This window comes from Fibroporia radiculosa, assembly GCF_000313525.1.
Source record: "Fibroporia radiculosa TFFH 294 genomic supercontigs, scaffold16192, whole genome shotgun sequence".
Taxonomy (NCBI): domain Eukaryota; kingdom Fungi; phylum Basidiomycota; class Agaricomycetes; order Polyporales; family Fibroporiaceae; genus Fibroporia; species Fibroporia radiculosa.
In genome coordinates, this window is record NW_012133492.1 from 88,897 (window position 1) to 104,149 (window position 15,253).

General features: G+C 50.5%; 5 protein-coding genes across 5 annotated transcripts; 2 read left to right on the forward strand and 3 right to left on the reverse strand.

The window, feature by feature from the left end:
* Positions 1–1,732: 1,732 nt before the first annotated feature.
* Positions 1,733–7,764, reverse strand: FIBRA_07781 (uncharacterized protein; the record flags this gene model as incomplete). Its single annotated transcript, XM_012329447.1, has 16 exons — positions 1,733–2,017; positions 2,079–2,306; positions 2,368–2,508; positions 2,563–3,383; positions 3,430–3,479; positions 3,533–4,938; positions 4,990–5,270; positions 5,320–5,340; positions 5,396–5,413; positions 5,466–5,479; positions 5,532–5,788; positions 5,840–6,061; positions 6,116–6,938; positions 6,995–7,389; positions 7,458–7,527; positions 7,580–7,764. 16 exons carry the CDS (start codon positions 7,762–7,764, stop codon positions 1,733–1,735), a joined length of 5,217 nt encoding a protein of 1,738 aa, XP_012184837.1.
* A 206-nt stretch (positions 7,765–7,970) lies between these two features.
* Positions 7,971–9,170, reverse strand: FIBRA_07782 (uncharacterized protein; the record flags this gene model as incomplete). The annotated part of the gene is made up of 3 exons (XM_012329448.1): positions 7,971–8,200; positions 8,250–8,650; positions 8,710–9,170. 3 exons carry the CDS (start codon positions 9,168–9,170, stop codon positions 7,971–7,973), a joined length of 1,092 nt encoding a protein of 363 aa, XP_012184838.1.
* Positions 9,171–9,669: 499 nt separating this feature from the next.
* On the forward strand, positions 9,670–10,314 carry FIBRA_07783 (uncharacterized protein; the record flags this gene model as incomplete). The annotated part of the gene is made up of 5 exons (XM_012329449.1): positions 9,670–9,690; positions 9,740–9,819; positions 9,874–9,983; positions 10,036–10,139; positions 10,207–10,314. 5 exons carry the CDS (start codon positions 9,670–9,672, stop codon positions 10,312–10,314), a joined length of 423 nt encoding a protein of 140 aa, XP_012184839.1.
* An 82-nt stretch (positions 10,315–10,396) lies between these two features.
* Positions 10,397–13,169, reverse strand: FIBRA_07784 (uncharacterized protein; the record flags this gene model as incomplete). Its single annotated transcript, XM_012329450.1, has 10 exons — positions 10,397–11,041; positions 11,100–11,353; positions 11,409–11,704; positions 11,753–11,830; positions 11,880–11,980; positions 12,026–12,113; positions 12,163–12,277; positions 12,327–12,609; positions 12,658–12,828; positions 12,882–13,169. 10 exons carry the CDS (start codon positions 13,167–13,169, stop codon positions 10,397–10,399), a joined length of 2,319 nt encoding a protein of 772 aa, XP_012184840.1.
* Positions 13,170–13,338: 169 nt separating this feature from the next.
* FIBRA_07785 (uncharacterized protein) lies at positions 13,339–15,133 on the forward strand (the record flags this gene model as incomplete). The annotated part of the gene is made up of 9 exons (XM_012329451.1): positions 13,339–13,395; positions 13,448–13,523; positions 13,577–13,740; positions 13,788–13,857; positions 13,906–14,093; positions 14,179–14,277; positions 14,331–14,449; positions 14,523–14,697; positions 14,753–15,133. 9 exons carry the CDS (start codon positions 13,339–13,341, stop codon positions 15,131–15,133), a joined length of 1,329 nt encoding a protein of 442 aa, XP_012184841.1.
* Positions 15,134–15,253: the final 120 nt, after the last annotated feature.

The following is a 15,253-nucleotide window of genomic DNA, read 5'->3' on the forward strand; positions in this document are numbered from 1 at the left end:
CTAAGGAAGTCATGTACGCCGTGGCTCCGAAATTCTGTTCACACCGCTGTAATTTATCTCCGTGCGTGCGGCTACTTCGACGAATATAGCCTCTATATCACTGACTACGGCTATGCCAAGAAATTCATATATACATATGTCCAGCTCGTGCTAGTGGCTAGTTGTGGGCCCTTCCGGCTCTAACACACTCGGGACAGAACGCATCCAGGTGGGGACCTATAGAGGTGGGTTATGTTGCATCGATAGACATGCAAAGTCGAGACATACTATACTGCTGGGGGTGCTGACGGCTGAGATGGACTTGTAAGTGACCGTTTTATTCGTGTGCAAAGAGACTTACTATTGCCAACATGTGGTTTTACAGTTGGGGCAATTAGGGAGATGCATGGGACTGAACTTGCAGTCGCGAGCAGCGCATTTAATCTGGGGGGCAAAATCTTAGCACGTAAAATGGGAGCACACAACGCGGCATCCACTACCTCGGTGTCGGGCTGTGGCGGAATGAGACAGCGGTGAATCAGATTCAAAATTCAATTCTAGGACGTGGAACAAACCAAAGTGATTCCGTGGCCGCATCTTCATGGAGAAAACAACCAGTCAGCGTGAATATCATCGAAGAGGCCGACACCCACTTGGTGTAAACGTTGTAAACCCTGAAATAAAATCAGCACCTGGTACCGCTAGGAGCTACAAAGGACGCACTGTCTGAGGCAGCACATATTGAAGTAGCGGTCGGTGAGTGGGTTGTTAGATGTGTTGAGCAGTGTGTAGTTTGTTGACTCCAGCCCGCCCTTTTAAATGCCTCGCTGCTGGACGGCTTCAGACTTCGTACATATTTCCGGTGGTCAGCGCAGATTTCCACCGTAAGCGGGTCGGAGTAGGAGTCTTCGATTCTCGGCTGAGACGGGGATCGCTATCGAGGGACACTCTCGGACATCACAGTTAGACTGGCCGAGCGCGCTAGTCTTGTTCAAGATACATGCAGGACCAGGATGCAGCAGGCTACGTACAGTTGCCAAGCGTGGTCTTGTCATAATGCACTCGGAGTACTAATACTCTATTACACATTGCTGCGGCGCTATACACTTTGCGCCATGTTGAGTGTAGCCCGTATCAGAGATATATCCAAGATCGCGTTGCTGTCTGCCCCTTCCTGGAATATGCCCAAAAGAAGTGACGGCAATGAGCGGGTTACCCAGGTTATTCGTATTCGTGCGCATGGTTAGGACATGACTAGGGGAGTGTGTCGTAAGCTCGCGGGAGGACCAGAGAGGAGAAGCCGAGCTGGTTAGCTTTGACTAGTTTGGTATCCAAGTGTTCCTCCCGTTGCGCCAGATTGCATATCTCCGCCCGTTCTCATCGGTCTTTTCGTCGGAGCGCATTGACAGAGACATCCCAACCGGGTTATATTGCGCGGGGGATGAAACTGGTTGGACTCTGTACAGATTCCGCGAAGGTGCATAGGTCGCGTTTCCTGGTCGCAGGATTTGTTCCCGCCTCGCACCCGTTCGCGATCCCTCTGCCAGGATGCATTCAGGGACCCGCATTGGCCATGCGCGTGCTGATCTCCGGCATCGGAGGAGGAGCCATTCGCGCGCAGATTCTGGGCTGGGACCACTCGATTGGACACCATTCGATCACCGTGATCAATGATGGTTTCCGGCCACATTGGGAACTAGATCGAAGGAAACCGCATACTATAGCAAATAATCATCATATTACATGCCGTAAGCTACTCAGTTGCTTGGGACGAGCCAGAGCGATGATGTGCAAACCCTTGCGCGTCTCCCCGTGTCTCCTCGGCGACAGGCATCACGACGTCGAAAACGCCCGTTCCTGTCAGATTAAGTCGCCCCATCACGATATTTCCAGACGGTGTAGTCAGATCATCGAAATCGCCGTGCAGCGTGGCATCGGATAGGAATGCGGCGGTGGTCTCATACGATGCCTTCAGCAGAGGCGACGGGCTTGTCGATATGCCCCTACGATTAAAGGGCTTATACCCGCCATCGAAGGTCTGTCAATCAACACTAAGCATCTAGTCCGACATCGGGAACGGCCGCGCCCTGTGGACTCACCATGTAATCAGCTATTAGCTCAAGATGGCGAGAATCGACATCAATCTTGTAAACCCCAAAGACGCCGCCAATCTCCCGAAGAATTGTGGCTCGTGCCGCCTCAACTCCATATGCGCAAAGGATTGCATAAATGTCATTCGAATAGATCCCATTTTCATCGATCATACTGTCAGCGTCTCTGCATGCAAACTGCCACAGTCCGGGAATGTTAGACCCGTTTGTCGTAAGCTACATGGAACAAATCATATCAGCCCATATCCGGGCCATTCATTGGTCCAAAGGCGCTCACAGTATATTTGGGGTCTCCTGCTGGGCCGCTTTCCTCGCCTTTGAAGCAGTCCGTAATCCCCGGAATCTCGCGGACCACAGTCTTGACGCACGCCTTTTCCACAATCCCCACTAATAGCAGTTTGGGCATAGAAGCAGAAAACTGCTCCCGAACTGTGAGACGTAGCTCCTCAAGGCCAAATTACGCTGAGCTCACCTGAAGTCCAATAGTACAAGCGGAGTCACTGAAGCTGAATGATGTCGCAGGAGGCACATTTTCCATGAATAACCCCTCGACTTTAGCCACTTCGGCAACTAAATCCTCGTCAATTTGAATGTCCCCGTCATCCTCCATATCACTATCGCCAGCTTGTGATGCATAAGCCGCCTCAATTTCCGCATCGTCGTATTCCCCTAACTCCATCTCATCATCGTCTTCATCATCATCGTACGTAGCCTGTTCTTTCGTCTGACGTTGCCGCTTAGCAGCGGTAGCATCCCCGTCTCCAACTTCACTCGCTTCGTCATCATCTTTTATCGCACCTCCTCCCTCATTGGCATCGTCGTCGTCTACCTCGGCACCATCGGGTCCACGAGTCGGGGCCCGATCTCGCACAGCCTTGCCTTTTCCCAGCTCTTTCATTTGACTCTTGAGGTCTGCATCCAGCTTCTTCATCTCCGATTGTATCTCTTTCTTGAACATTAGCGGGAACCTGGAACCGAATGCGGCTAATATCTCCGCAGGCTGCACATCGTACTCGGCCTGATATTCAGCCTTCGGGTAGAACTTCAACTCAATCGTGAAGTCTTTGGTCCTCGTCTCGCCAAGTGCTGTGAGTCGCTCCTTGACCACGACCTTGTCTACGAGATGAGAGAGAGCGAGACGAGTAGCCTTCTTGCAAAATTCATTGATGTCTGAAAGCGGGACTCCCTGGCGGACCTGCATGGTCATTGATGGCGTCTTGGGTTTTGTAGACGCCGTCATGACAATTTCTCGCAAACGAGGAATACCGAGAGTGACATTTGCGGCTCCGTGCCCTACAAATGGTCAGAGTGGGGCCCACATATGCGCTAGAGAACGTACCCGCAAAATGGAAGGTATTCAGTGTCATTTGCGTCGATGGCTCGCCGACGCTGATATATTAATGTCAATCTCGGTGAACTGTTCAAGGGAGACGATGACATACCCCTGCGACGCGAGCAGCCCAACTGCTTCTCCTGGGTCGACCAAGCTACGCATATACTTAACATTTACGAGCAATTTAAAATGTTTCATGGGGAGAAGTGGTTTCCTTCGCCGAATCTGCATCCCTTCCTCTTGGTGCTTCTTCCTCAGTAAACCGTGGGGATTCCTCTTTACATACTCCTCTACTTTCTCAGCGAACCTCTCCGACGTACTCCCTAGGTAGCGGCTTGGATTGTAGATCGAAAGCGCCGGCTTGTACGTGTCTCGTTTTGACGGCCTGTCCTTGTATCTGAGAACCTTTTTCATATAATCAACAGCCTCCTCCGAGATGACGGAAGACAGCTCCTTGGGCCGATATCGGTTGACGAGGGACACATCGTTCCGTGCTATAAACTCAAATTGGAGCAAATGCTTCTGCCTCGTAACATCCAGCGCATCGCCTCCATAATGAAATTGATAAATGGAAGAATCGCTTCCCCGAACGGTATTGTCGTAATGGACACGGACACCCTCGAGGTGTTTGATGAGACATCGTTGAAGATAGCCCGATCGCGACGTCTTTACGGCAGTATCGATCAAACCTTCTCGACCAGCCATGCAATGGAAGAAGAATTCTTGTGGTTTGACGCCAGTCAGGAAGCGACTTGCAACGTAACCACCAGCGATAGCCTTAGTTTCAAACGGTTTGAAAGAGGGCAGTGTCTTGCCGCTAACCATGACAGGAACGCGACGACCTTCTAGTTCTTGCTGACCTAACGCACACGATATTTGCTGAGCATTGACAGCACTCCCTTTGGCGCCAGAAAGTGTCATGGTCTGCATATGGTTATGAGGGAACTGGCGCAGAAGACCGTGGGGCATACAGGCGTCAGCAATGGATTTCGTCAATTTGGCCAATTTGCCCTTAACCGTCATATCCAGTCCGGCCATTTTGTTGTCATCGCGCAGGACGTCTTCCAACAACGAGCGAAGCATAGCCGGCTTTTCGTCCTCCGAAACCGATGCCAGGGAGGGGAAGTTGTCCGTTGCGCCCACAGTCCCTAGCTGTGCGCCGTTCCGTAGCAGTTCTGCTCGCTTTGCATTGCCTTCTGGTGTGAGGGCCAAATCGTCCATCCGACAGGTGAACGCTCGGTGCTGAAGGAATTTGGTGAAAAGTCGACTTAGAATCCCAAGGAGGCTATCCGCAACATCTGGGCCATACAACTCATATACCGAGTGCACGAGACCGAAATCTGTCGCTCCAAAGGCAGACTTATCCAGAACACCCGAAAGCAGTTCGCCATCCATGAAGATGACTTTGTCTTCTTGGGAATCCGTTCCCCATAGATGTCCAGGCACCTTCGCCTGGGAGTGCAAATTCAGTCCCTCAAAACTGCTGGGCGTGATGTTTTTCATGACCGTGGATATCTAGAAGACTATCAGAACTGTCAGAATTGCATGGAATTGTATAGAGCGTACGATCTGCTTCCCCGTCCAAAGGGGCTTAGGTTTCCATATAGTTGGCGGAAGTGTAAGTAATCGGCCGCTATGATGTCCCGCCTCATCTTCAGGACGGAGTGCCCCGTACAGTAACTGGAAATACTCCTCACGCGTGAAGAACGAATCCTGCGCTGTCATCCAGACACCTGCTACCACATGATCTTGGATGAGACCACGTAGTGGTTTCCCCGACGTTGGCACAAGATATTGATTGTCAGTGTTAGCGATGTACATAGCCTCCGCACGAGCAACCTGATTCTCTGCAGATGGATTAGTATCCTACCCCCGAAGAATTTTAATATGACCTACGAGGGAAGTGTATGTTCATTTCTGTGATCCGCATTGTCAATACAAGGTCCAAAAATAATGAACGCCAAGTACCCACCATCGCCATCAAAGTCGGCTACACACGTAAACGTTCAGTCAACACCGTAAGCTCGTGGATATAGTCTCACCATTATAAGAGTTACTGTGACACGTGGTAAGCGAGGAAATACTAAAAAGGGGGAAATAACCCGAACCAATTGGCATAATGCATTCGAATCGTTTTTTCTCCTTGCAAAACTCGCGCTTTATGAGCCATCATGCTAGGTTTGTGAAGCGTGGGCTGCCGATTGAGAATAAGGATATCACCGTCTCGGAGATGGCGATAAACTTTCTTGTTGACAGCAGGCGTCCGAGTGTAGAGTCCGGAACGGTTGATTGAACCGTGACTGCCATCCTGAGGCGTCAGTAGCTGATTGGCGATAGCGGTTCTTTGCTCAACGCTCAATTTATCCTAAAAAGAGAATTATTGCAGATGATATCACGAAAGGAAAGCACAACCTACGAGGAACTGTAGATGGCCATCCTCGTACTCAACCATTGACGCACCTGGATAGCCGCTCTGTCCAGTTATGACATACTGGCGTAGCTCATGGAAGTTGGCGGGAGTAACAGGTTCGGGAAAAGTCAGTTTCCGAGCAAACACTGGCGGGATCCCAATTTCGTTTGGTTCGATATTAACATCTGGGGAGATGACCGAACGAGCAGCATAGTTAACACGCTTTCCCTGTATACGCTTGACTTGAGTTATTTTGTCGCCACCTTGATTTCATCAACGTACCATCATATTCTTTCGGAAGAGACCCTCTTTCTTCTCCAGACCCTGTTTCACACCAGCCGGGGGAAGTCTCCCCTGTCGTATCGGCGCTGGATTCTTGCTACTGTCAATGAAGCTGTTCACATCAACTTGTAGTTGAATCAGACCGTCAAGCAGAGACTGCAATATCCGTCTCCTGGAAGCTTCATCGACGGTAGACTCTTTCAGCGACGCAGTTCGGAGGGTCTCGTTGAGATCACGAAGACGATAGGACGTTGTAATTACCCTTGCCAACAGTTCGTTCTGCGGATGTTCGAACAGCATCTCACCCATCTTTGCAGGTGGCCTGAACCTGGTAGGACTGACAGGTAAGACATCCAGGAAGAAGATATCGACGGAAGCGAACGAAAGATTGTGTTTTGATAATGGTGAAAAGGGACCATGTCGACCATAAAGAAGAGAGCACATCACCGATTCGTTTGCGAACAGCCGTCGCAAATGAGCTCGACACTCTTCAGGAGGCATTACACGCTCGTTTCGCCCACGAGCTGTTTTTACTTTCCCGCTTGCTGACTTGGGAAGCTGTGGAGCATTGTCCTTTTTGGCTTCCGCGTCGTCCGCATCGGAGAATACATCCTCACCCTCGGACGTCTCTGAGTTGTCTTCAGACTCTTCGCCGTCATCCAGCATATTCCACTCCTTCTGCACAGATGACTTCCCCTTTTGTTGATCGGCTAGTACGTTCGGTCTCTTCAAACCAACGAAGCTATGCTGCTGTTTTTGCTTGGTGGACAAGTCGTATTCGATTATCTTCGTATACCCTTCTTTTCGGAAGGAATACGAGTGGCTGAACAGACAGGAAGCATGAGTTTCCGGAGGAGCCCATTAGAATAAGTCACTCACGCGCCACAGTTCGCGTTTTTACATTTCTTGAGCATGGTCGTCTTCAAGAACTCGTCGATTACCTCCCTGCGAGCTTGGAATACAAGACTATCCTTGTACGAGTCTCGTTTGCTTCCAGACGCAGCAGCCAAATGGACCGCGACATAGGCGTTTATCCTTTGTTCGAAAGCGTGATCGCTTTCAGTGGGCTCCTCTTCTTCATCTTCGTCTTTTCGCCGTGATTTCGTCGTGTTGACATGAACGTCGTCCAAAGCTTTCGCGGCAATAAGAAAACCATGCTCCAGTAGCCGTATTTTGGCTACATATCTGCACATCTGGAGTAACACCCGGAGCATGAAAGGAGCACTCTCAAAGACGTTCGTAATGTACTCACTACTTTTCTGTCCACTTTGAACCTATGACAAAACAAGCAGGTACCTCGAAGGAGGTGATACATGTTGACCATGAATAAAGGGTGGAATACTGGCGCAGGAAGCTCAATGTGACCAAAGTGGCCAGGACAGGTAAAATATGTGAGCCGACATGTGGCACAACTGTGCGAGCCGTTCAGATTTAGTCCACTGCTAGGCCATTGAGCAGACGTACATATCTTGCTTCTCACTAGGTCCGAGGGCAGGGTCGTACAAACCGCCAATATTCGGACGATTCAGATCATCGAGGAGGATGGGGTTGACGATTTGTTTGACGGAAATGCGTCGAACATCTTCGGGAGACAGGAATGAGAACGATACGCTGCTCACGGTCGACGGGTAGGAACGAGAGACATTCATCGTGTCCCGCGTCCGAGAACGTAGCAGGCAGAAAAGCCCAAAGGATATTCAGCTCGATCGCGTTCGCAAGGAAAAAAGCGTGCCAATGATCGGTCACATGATTCGTATGTATGCGTAAATCAAGAAGTCTATGAGAAGTCAATCAATCCGTCTCGACCGCTTCTACACGAGCTAACTAGTATAGCGTTCTGTGTCGACACAGGTGCTCATGTCATTGTGCTCCTCTTGCTGCTACCCGCAACCCGCTTGCCTGTCTTTATCTTCTGTGCCTCGCCCACTAATTCTCCAATTAACTTATTATATGTGTCTGAATCCTGTCGCAAAGCATCCCGCGTCTGCAGAAAGTAGGTCAGAGCAGCCGATGTATGAATCGTCTGCGCTTGGATATCAGACAGATACTTCTCGAGTGTAGATAACGGCAGCAACGTGAGCTTGTCTGCGCAGATAATGAGCACGTTAAACGAGGACGACAATGTTGTACAGACCTGAATCCAGACTGAGCAACGACAAAATCTTAGATTCGTCAATTTCTGGCATGGGCCCGAGGCGCAATTGCGCCGCGACCGAGGAAGTTGCGCCGATGCTGGTCTGTGGGGTACCCGGACGTGGTGTACCGGCGCGCGGTGTACCGGGACGCGGCGTACCTGCCTGCGAGGACACAACAGATCTCAAAACAGGCGCCGTTCGAGGGCCCGGTGGAGCTGACATTGGCCGCGTAGTAATTTCGAGAGCAGGTAGTTTCCCGTTGGCTCGTGGAAGGACCTCATCAAGGTTGACGGGAATGCCGAGCGAGATCAGATGTCGTCGCCGTATACGAGAGCGCGTCCAATTGACAGGCTGCAACGCAGGCAGTGATGGTGGCAGGAGAATCTTGTACAGTTCACGACTGGAACAATCTGGGATTTAAGATACAGGTGCTACAATAGAGAAATCGACAGTATTTACCTCTGAGGAGTGACCAAAGTCTGGTTCAGGCCTTCAGCCTGTCTGATGTCCTCTTCTGATAGGCGAGTAAGGTCGATGCTCGCCCACAGCGGACCCAATATTTCATCGACCTGATTTTGCAAATCCTCTCTCGACGGCATTGGATTGATTTGTAGAGGTCCCCAATCGATGCCTGAAGGACCAGGTATCCGTACGTCGGCTCCGAACCCAGCATCCTCTTCGAACGTGGAGGTGTACCTGACTTCCTGTGGCTCTCCAAAGTCTCCAAAGTCTCCGAAATCATCGTCTGCATCATCTGCAGACATTGAAGTGGTCTCTGGGGGTGTCTCGAAGTTATCAAAGTCATCAAACCCGTCATTGCTGGTCCCGGCGGATGGGAATGAGGGTACAATCGGCCTAATGGCCACAGGGGATGCGGGAGCACCCCATACGGATGCTCCAAGAGAAATGTCGTCGTCCATGGACGCGTTATAAGATGCAGTTGGGAACTGACTTGCGCAGAGATGTAACTGGAATGTGGTAAGACAGGAGCGGCAATACTAAGACCGAGGTTGCTTGAGTGCGATCGTATCACGCGCAACTTGCAGGTAACCACCACTGCGGGCCCACTCGCACTCCTCTACTCCAAGTGCCGCTGACATTGAGCCTCCCAGCTTGAGCCTGGCAACGTACAGGCAAGTATGAATGTCGTCTGCGCAGCACTCATTCCTTTTCGCCCCCCTTCACTCGAGACAACCAACCACAGCAAGAAAGGTGCATATTCGCCGCTTATATGACATCCTCCAGCTCTGCCTACACCGAAATGATATCGCACGCGCTCGCCGAGCATGGACAATCCTCATACGATGTAAGGAGATTGATTGGAAGGTCATGTGGAAGTTGTCTGTGCACGTCCTTGAAGGACACTCACAGGATACATTGCATTCGGATAATGAACGCATTCTTTTCTTAAGTGCCATGATGCGGCAACATCCCGATGAGGTGAGCTGTGTCCTGTACGGTGCGAGGCTCGGCTGAGCTTGTGAAACAGCGCGAAGCTATTCTGAAAGAGCTTGTTTTGCGGTTGATAGAATGCGGTATGTACAGAAGAGCACTGGATGAAATTGACTTGTCAGTGTAGCCAATCTATATCATAGATGTTATGTCTTCTGAGCCGCTGTGTAGGTATCTGCCGTCTTTTCCTTACCAAGACAATCCAGTTCTACACATTTATGCGGGCCTCCTTGCCCTGTATCTTGCGCAGCCCAAGCTAGGCGAACAAGTGCCGAATCACGGTCCGTAGCATAAAGCGTGCAATCTTATTCGCTCACAATTTTCTCCTGCTAGAACGCCCATGGGACAATGGCCTGTTGCGCGATGCGCAAACGCACTTAGAACGCGCAAAGGCGATCGATCCCGACAACCTCGTCGCAATTGCGTTCATTGAACAGGTATGACCATCGTGATTTTTTAGTAGTTGTCAATTAACGTATTTACGGTATACCGGCGTATAACCAGATACCCATAATCACTCAGTCGCCCAGGGGTCGCCAGCCAATAGAGTCTGATGAAGAGAGTTTGGACATCGATGTGAAGGGACAACGTCGTAAGCGCGTCAAGACATAGCTGAGGTACCGATGGACATAGCACAACGTGCAGCACATAAATTTTTTCAGATTTCTACTCAGAGATGCGACTGGTACCTCTGCTAATTAGAATCAGAATCGGAGCCCATGTCAATGGTCGGCATTGGTTCGTCTTCGTCCCGATCCATTTCTCCATTCCCAATCACCGTGACTGTATCAAATGAGTCTAAAGATGGTGGAATGGTACTAACCGAGGCTCCAATTGCCTGGTTTGTTTTAGCGTACAGTGCCTCTGTGGACGGCATGGGGGTTGATTCCTGCAGCTGCGGGGAATTTGACCCATGTTGGCCCATCGAGCTATCAGGAGTCGTCTTGACCGCAGATGCGATGCTCGTCGGAGTTGGCGTACTCGAAAAAGACGGGATTGATTGGGTTAGGTTCGATGAAACCGCACGCGTCTGGACTGTGGATTCCAGGTTCACGGCGCTGAGAATGAATGCGGACTCCGCATCCCGCGAAGAGCCCGATTGCACGACGGTGCCGTCGGGACGATCGCGTGCAACCGCCGGTGGCGTTGCAGACGATGAGGCGAACAAGGGGCCGTCGTGGACTGAACTTAGACCCAGCGATTTCCGGATGCCCTTTTCATCATCGCCCTCTTCCTCGCGGAACAGTGACAACGTTTCCACATGCGGTATCGACCGCACAAGGGGCGGTACACGCGGATGAAGGAGCAGATCGAGACAACGCCGACTTTCCGCGCCGCACTGTATCAGAGAACAGGGTCAGTCGCTTTTGACGGATCACGCGAATGGGTCGACTCACGGCGCCGGCACCATCGGGGGGTATCGCGCCAATGACAAGACTAAGGCTTCTGCTCATCGTGCTGCTAGTGCCCGTTGCCATCTTGGTGCAGATAAACCTCAGTTTGTCTGAGAGCTTCCCATGCAACGATAAATCCGGTGCGATGGACAAAGGCGATCTTTGTGGTAGGGCGATAAGAATTGCGAGAAGTGCACGGCTGACGATCGAGTACACGGGAGGGGAGAGAAGCGAATTCTGCATGAGCAAGTGCAAAGCTTGAAGCGGCAGTGTATCAGGACTAAGACATGGGATAATGTATCGGATACCTACCATCTAGTGCGACTAGCAGACCCTCGCCTTCCTCTGGAGTTGAACAGACAATTTCGGCGGCTATTTTGAAGACTTCGTCGCCCTCGTAACCTCGCCCTCTTTTCTTAGCTCTTTTGCTCCTATTCTTTGAGGCTGTGGCGTCTCTATCGGCCAACGCTTGAGACGAGGGGGTCAAGAGGGTAGTGACAGTAGTCAATATCACTTTCGCTAAGCGCGAGGCAAGAACCGTGTCGTGAAAGTGAGTTGCGTTTGATAGCAGGGGTGGTATGGCTCGCAGTAAGCAGAGCCGTTGAGACCTTTACGATGGTTAGTCTTTATTATTTCATCTGAACTCATGGGCCTACGGGGTGCGCTCTTGCTCCAGGTGATACGCAAATACTGACAGAAGTCGAGGCAAATATAGCGATAAATGATAATGGACACTATCATCTCTGTGAGCAAATGCTACGCCCCATAAGCAATAACTACTACCTTTCGGAAAGAGCTATGAGGATGTCGCAGGCAACACGCCATATTGCTGGGATGATTGCGACTTCCATTGCACGAGTGGCGGAATCAAATTGACCTTCAGCCTACGTTCATTAGTACTCGTAGAAGCCCACCGTAGCGCCACATACCTGCTCTTCTGGTGTACAACGCAACATAGTTGAACAAAGCTTCACGAGGGATCCCACAGGAACGATGACTGGGCGGGGCGTGGGGAATCTGAGCCGTACATTAGCTATTATCAGTCACAGAACGCCATGAGACGCACAGCAGGAGATCACACAGTATGTATGCGGCTGCGCGTAGACGATCCATGTTCAGAGGAATCGAAATAATAGGATCCTCTACGGACATCGACGGGTAAGGGGGAGCTCCATTCTGATCTACACGAAATTATGCTCAAGAGGTGGAAGACGATAATGCAAAACATACTCCTAGTATCATAAGTCGTACGCAAGTTATATAGGGCCGTCCATGCGAACGACAGCGTCTCGTCCAAAGAGGTACGCCAGATGTTTCCAGCACCGACTTTCCCGCCGGTGACGTGCAGCGTGGCATACAACCGGGCAGCGCCTTTGGCTAGGGATTCCGGCGTTGGTCGGGGTGAAGATCCGTTCAAGAACTTCAAAGCCAGGGAAGACAGAGAGGAGTGCAGACTCCGATGGAGAGTGGGATACAGAGGTATTAGATGCGTAAGGGCTGCTAGGGCCAGTAACTGTGTGGAGTTGATCAAACATAAACCATGCTGGAGAGCATCACTCACCTTCAAGTCCTCTTCTGGCTTTTTCTGCACAAGTTCAATCAGAGCGGAACTGAATTTGGGCACGTTCGGTAGGCAGAGTTGACGTTGAAACTCGGCTATGTTCACTGTGGTGGAGAATATACGCCTCAAGAGTCGGACAGAGGCCTTCAAGGTAGGTGGAGGCTCGTCTTTCTTGAATAAACAACATAAGGATATGCGATAAATACAGGGCCGGATGTACGGACTGAAAGTATGGGCAATGCAACGCCAATCCAGCCCTGGGCGTGTTCAATCATAATATCCCTGGAGCATACAGAGGTCTGAAAGGCAACACAAAGCCCCGCCCACCGTGCGGATGAGTCCTTAGAATGTAGCAAGGAGTTTATTCTTGCGGCCCATTTCTGCGTATGAGGAGAAGGACCAAAGTGCTCCGGGCTGAGAAAGTCCAGGACATAGGGAAGGTGTAAGACAGAAGAGGCATCAGAGGCAAGCTGCAGTTGGAGAAGTGTTTTGAGGGGATGCGAGTTCTCCATGGTCGCGGGCAGCGACTCGGAGCCAAAATAAACGAAATTACTTTCACTGGCAGCATTCCGGCCTCTTTTCCGGCGTCTCAGCAGACGACCGAGTACCGTGATCAAGCCCTCTGGATTACCGGCGATGTGAGATTCTAATTCAGGGTTGAACAGCATCATCCGTCAGACCATGGCGAGGTCTCTCGATCCCTCCGTTCAAGACCAGTTACGACTCGAAACCTTTGAGGTGGATTTATTCTGTCTCATTGCTCCCACTCGCCACTGAATTGGTGGCGTAGAGGAAATTCGACGTCAAGGATTTCGTAGGACTAGTCTCGGAGAAGCTTATTGCACAGTCCAAAGCCGATTCAGGACGTAAGTTCTTGTATACAATCACCTATGCTACCACTCAGTATGCGATGTTCTAGCGTTCGATCCCAAGCCATTCATACGCACATTCGAGGCAGCGGTAGACAAGCTCATTGCAGTCAGGAAGGATGTACAAGCTAAAACGGAGCAGATGGAGAAGATTGTTCGGACGACCGAGAGAGAGTATTCCAAGAAGATGTCCGAGCTCAATAAGGGGTTTGAGGTGAGCGCCCCGCTAATTATTTCTCGTGCGAGCTCATGTAAATCCAGGCAGTTGGCCAATCTTTCTCCGGCATGGAAAGCAAGATGAATGAGGTCGGGCGCACGGCCATCCGAATTGGTGAGAGCATATTGACACTGAAACTGCTTTAGGCTGAAATTTTCATAGGTGATCAGCTTGAATCCGTGCACCAGCAACGACAACGAGCCCAAGCGGCGCATGATCTCATCGACTACTACAATCAGTTTGCTCGAGATGACACAACGCGGATAGACTCTCTGAAGAAAGAGGGTGGCAAAGACGGGAGACGTAAGGTTGCGGTACTCCTAAGACGTCTTAATGTTGTCGCTAAGGAGGTCGACCTTCCACATGCGGACAAGGCCAGTAATATACTCCTCTACTTATGCCTATGCCTATGCTGATGAGATTGCGTTACACTAGACGAGAGAAAATATCGACAGATATTGTGAAAAGTTTGAGAAGGATGTGCTCCATTTATTCGACCGCGCATATCGCAAAGGTGACCCAAAGATGATGCATGTGTGTCTTCTAGTGATTGCTTTGTATATTTCCTCTTCTGATGTCATCTCTAGCATTGTGCGCAGACATTGCTCGACTTCAATGGCGGCGCTTCGTGCGTTCAAGTATATGTCAATCAACACGATTTCTTCATCAACCGGGTGCGCGAAACGAATAATATGGAAGAGGAGGTGTATGTTCATTCCTCTCTTTAAACTCCTCTTAAATTTTACTCTCAAATATCCATGCTTGTATTGCTCGACCAGATGGCATACTCTTCCCAACCCTGATGCCAGTCCGCCTACCGCAGAAGCTGGACTTCGCGATCTCTTTCAGGACATTCGTACAACCGTTGGTCAGGAGGCCCAGATTGTGCAAGCCGTCTTTCCCAATCCTCCCTTTGTTATGCAGGTGTTTCTTCAACGCGTCTTCGCACAATCAGTTCGTCGTTTTCATTAAAAATTTGCTCCAATTTAATCGCGCTGCTTTTGTGTAGATTCAGCAATACATGGAGCAGTTAGTCAACAGGGGAGCCAGCATCTCTGACCTTGCGTTCTTACGTATCCTGCAATTGGTTCACCAGCAAACTTCAATGCTCGTGGAAGACCTCAAGGCATATGAAGTTGCATCGGTTATGCCTCGGTCACCTTCCGATATGGGCGACTTGAACTTGACCTTGAACGCGGCACCCACGTCTGCAGTTACCACTACAGCTGCTACGGTCAGCACGATGCTCGAGACTTCCATGGAGGAACTCTTTGTGCCGTACACGGAAGGTCAGAGGTATCTAGAGCGTGAAAGCCGGAGTTTGGGTGAACTGTACGCAGCTCACCTAGCTGCTTTCACCCGATACCACGTACGTTCCATTCTAATCTAGTCAGCTTTGCTCTGAATCCGGTTCCCATCAGGAAAGAACAAGCAAAGGATCGAAGTCGTCGATGTTCGATCGTATGGTGGACCGGCTCGGTGCGGCAGCAGCTACAACGTCCACATCTGG